Below are 2661 nucleotides of genomic sequence, written 5' to 3'. Positions count from 1 at the left end.
TCCTCTACTATCCACTTCTAACTGACACAATAAAAAACTTTCAATTTTCTCTAATCACTAACCAATGATCCATTCAACAAAGAAAACATTCCTCAAACAGATCATGCAGTCATCTAATAATCAAAAGGCAGGTCATACGCATAGAACCAAATCACAAACTATTCATTTAAAAAAATGAGAAGAATTATATACAATATGTACATTGCATTGTAGAAAAGATGTTCTATAATACCCTTTCAGTTACCGAATTAGCAAATGGTACCCAATCTCAAAGGCACCACTTTCCCTCTGTCGGTATCACCAATGCCATCAGCCACAAGCCTAACAACCTTCTTAAACGCAAAATGCACGCAATTCGACAAGGCAATCCAATATATCACCTCATAAACAAACCCGTAAGCAAAATCCGAAGACCGCGAGGAATACCACCCCGAAGATTCATCCCAATCATGCCCTCCGAATTTATCGAAATTCCACCCCCTGCCGCCGCCACCAAAACCGCCCCAGCCGCCTCCACCGCCAAAAAAACCATACTCCTCTCCGCAATCGCCGGCATCTCCATAAGTTTTCGATCTACTCCTGGTCCGCCGCCGTTTCCGGAGGATGGTGCGACGGGAGGTTTTGGATTTGACAGGCGGCGAAGCCAAGACATCGACGATGACGGCGCAGATTTGGGAGGATTGATCTGCGAGGTTGATGCGGTTTTGGCGATGGAGGAACAGCGAGTTTCCAGAACATAGGGTTTGTTGTGCAGCTATGGTAGCTGTATCGGCGATTAGCGAGATGTTCATCGTGAATTTATTTTTTTTCCCAATTAGTTAGGGTTTGGGAATTTGATTTTCCGGGAAGATTAATGGGAAGGAATGTTGAAATTGAAACTGAAACGGACAAAGAATTAACGCGTGGCGTAGCGTGCTGGCTGTTCTTTTTGGACTCACAAGTAACAACGTAAGAAATATTGAAACGAACTGATGTCCTGTTTAGGAAGTGTGTGATTTAGAATTGTGTTATTTTATTTTAAAAACATTTTTTTTAATATTAGTACATAAAAAAATTTAAAAAATTAATTTTATATAAAAAAAATTAAAATTTCTAAAAAAACATCATTTCAAATACATTCACAAACGGCTTCGAAGACGATTATGGTTGCTCTCGTGTTTTCAAACCATAAATCTTATGTTTTTAGTTTAGAAATTGGGATACAACTACAAATGGAGGATATGAATTAAAATCATTGTTATTAACCCGGCTAATTCAGCATGTAATCTTCAAATTAGCTTGTTAATTTTTTAATCTAACACCTTATTATCATGATTTATTTTAGATTATTTTGGATATTGATCCTTTTTTTTTTTCATTTCTCTCTCCTACCCTAATAAATACATTATAGTCCTAAGTGTTATTGGTATTTCAAATTCAATCCTTTTAGTTTTGATTGCTATATTTTTATCATTTTTTTTTTGTTAAAGTTTTATGTGTTTTCAATTTAACCCTTGATTTCTAATTTGTATATATAACCTATTTTTTGGTTCTTCCCCCGAAATTTACCTTTTTCCTTTCAAAATAAAAATATAAAACAAAAGCAATAATAACAATAAGACTGACAACTTGGCAAAAACAAGCTGAAAAAGGTTTCAGATATGTAAAAGAATCAAGCTGAAATTTTGGATGGAATTATGAGACTAATTATGCCTCATTGTACCTAAGACTAAAGAGGTAATGCAGATACAAGGTCAAATTAAATGATTAGAGACTTAATTAGTGAAAAATTAAGTTTGGGAGCCCAAGTTGAGCTTAATTAAGAAAATTGGAATTTTAGAGGACCAAACTTATTTTTTACGAAGTCAATTAATTGAAATCAAGGACAAAATTGCAAGAAAAACAAACTTTAGGGTCAATTAAGGGTTAAATTGAAGAGATTCATAACCAAGGACCTTTTTTTAAAAGGCGTTAAACTTCGGAGACTCAATTAGTTTGAAAACAGAGGTAAAATTAAAATAAATTGAAAGTTTAATGGTTAATTGAGGGTCAATTTGTATAAATTTAAAACCAATGACAAAAAAAAGGCGCTAAAATTCAGGGTTGATATTGGAGTTTGGCAAGAGTAAAATCGCATAAAATTAAAAGTTCGACGTCAATTAGGGATGCAATTAAAAGAAATCAAAAGTCGAAGGACTAAATTAAATTTAGTCAAATCCCTAATTAAACCCTAAGAAAATCATAACAATGTCATTTCACTTAAATGAAATGGTGTATTTTGACCAAAACGGTTTGTTTTGGTACAAAACAATACCATTTTGACCAGCACATAAAAAAAAAAGATGTCAATTGACTTGTCATTTGACTATTGTTCATCATCTTCAACATTTTGAACTTGAAATGCTGCTCGAATAGCTACTTTTTCAGAGCATTCAATGCTTCATCTTTCCACAAAATCGGACAAACCATACACTACTATGATGGCCTGACATTGTACTACACCTCAACATAATTTCTTGCTAGTTGATTGCCTCTACAGCTCCTGCGGTGCTGCCCTAAAGAGAGTAACTGGATTAGCCTTTAGTAGCTGAATTTTAGCAGCTCATGATGATGACTTTGAGCCAATGGTTGAGATCCTTCTCGATTGAATCAAGAGCCAAGAATGGTCCTCAATAAAGACAA

General features: G+C 34.5%; 1 protein-coding gene across 1 annotated transcript; it reads right to left on the bottom strand.

Moving 5' to 3' along the window:
- Positions 1–248: 248 nt before the first annotated feature.
- On the bottom strand, positions 249–791 carry LOC18101896 (uncharacterized). Its single transcript, XM_006380177.3, has one exon. The coding sequence runs from the start codon at positions 789–791 to the stop codon at positions 249–251; it is 543 nt and encodes a 180-aa protein (XP_006380239.3).
- Between the last annotated feature and the right edge of the window lie 1870 nt (positions 792–2661).

This window comes from Populus trichocarpa, chromosome 8 (assembly GCF_000002775.5).
Source record: "Populus trichocarpa isolate Nisqually-1 chromosome 8, P.trichocarpa_v4.1, whole genome shotgun sequence".
Classification (NCBI taxonomy): domain Eukaryota; kingdom Viridiplantae; phylum Streptophyta; class Magnoliopsida; order Malpighiales; family Salicaceae; genus Populus; species Populus trichocarpa.
The sequence above is the reverse complement of the archived record's forward strand: the minus strand, read 5'-3'. Positions and strand labels throughout refer to the sequence as shown.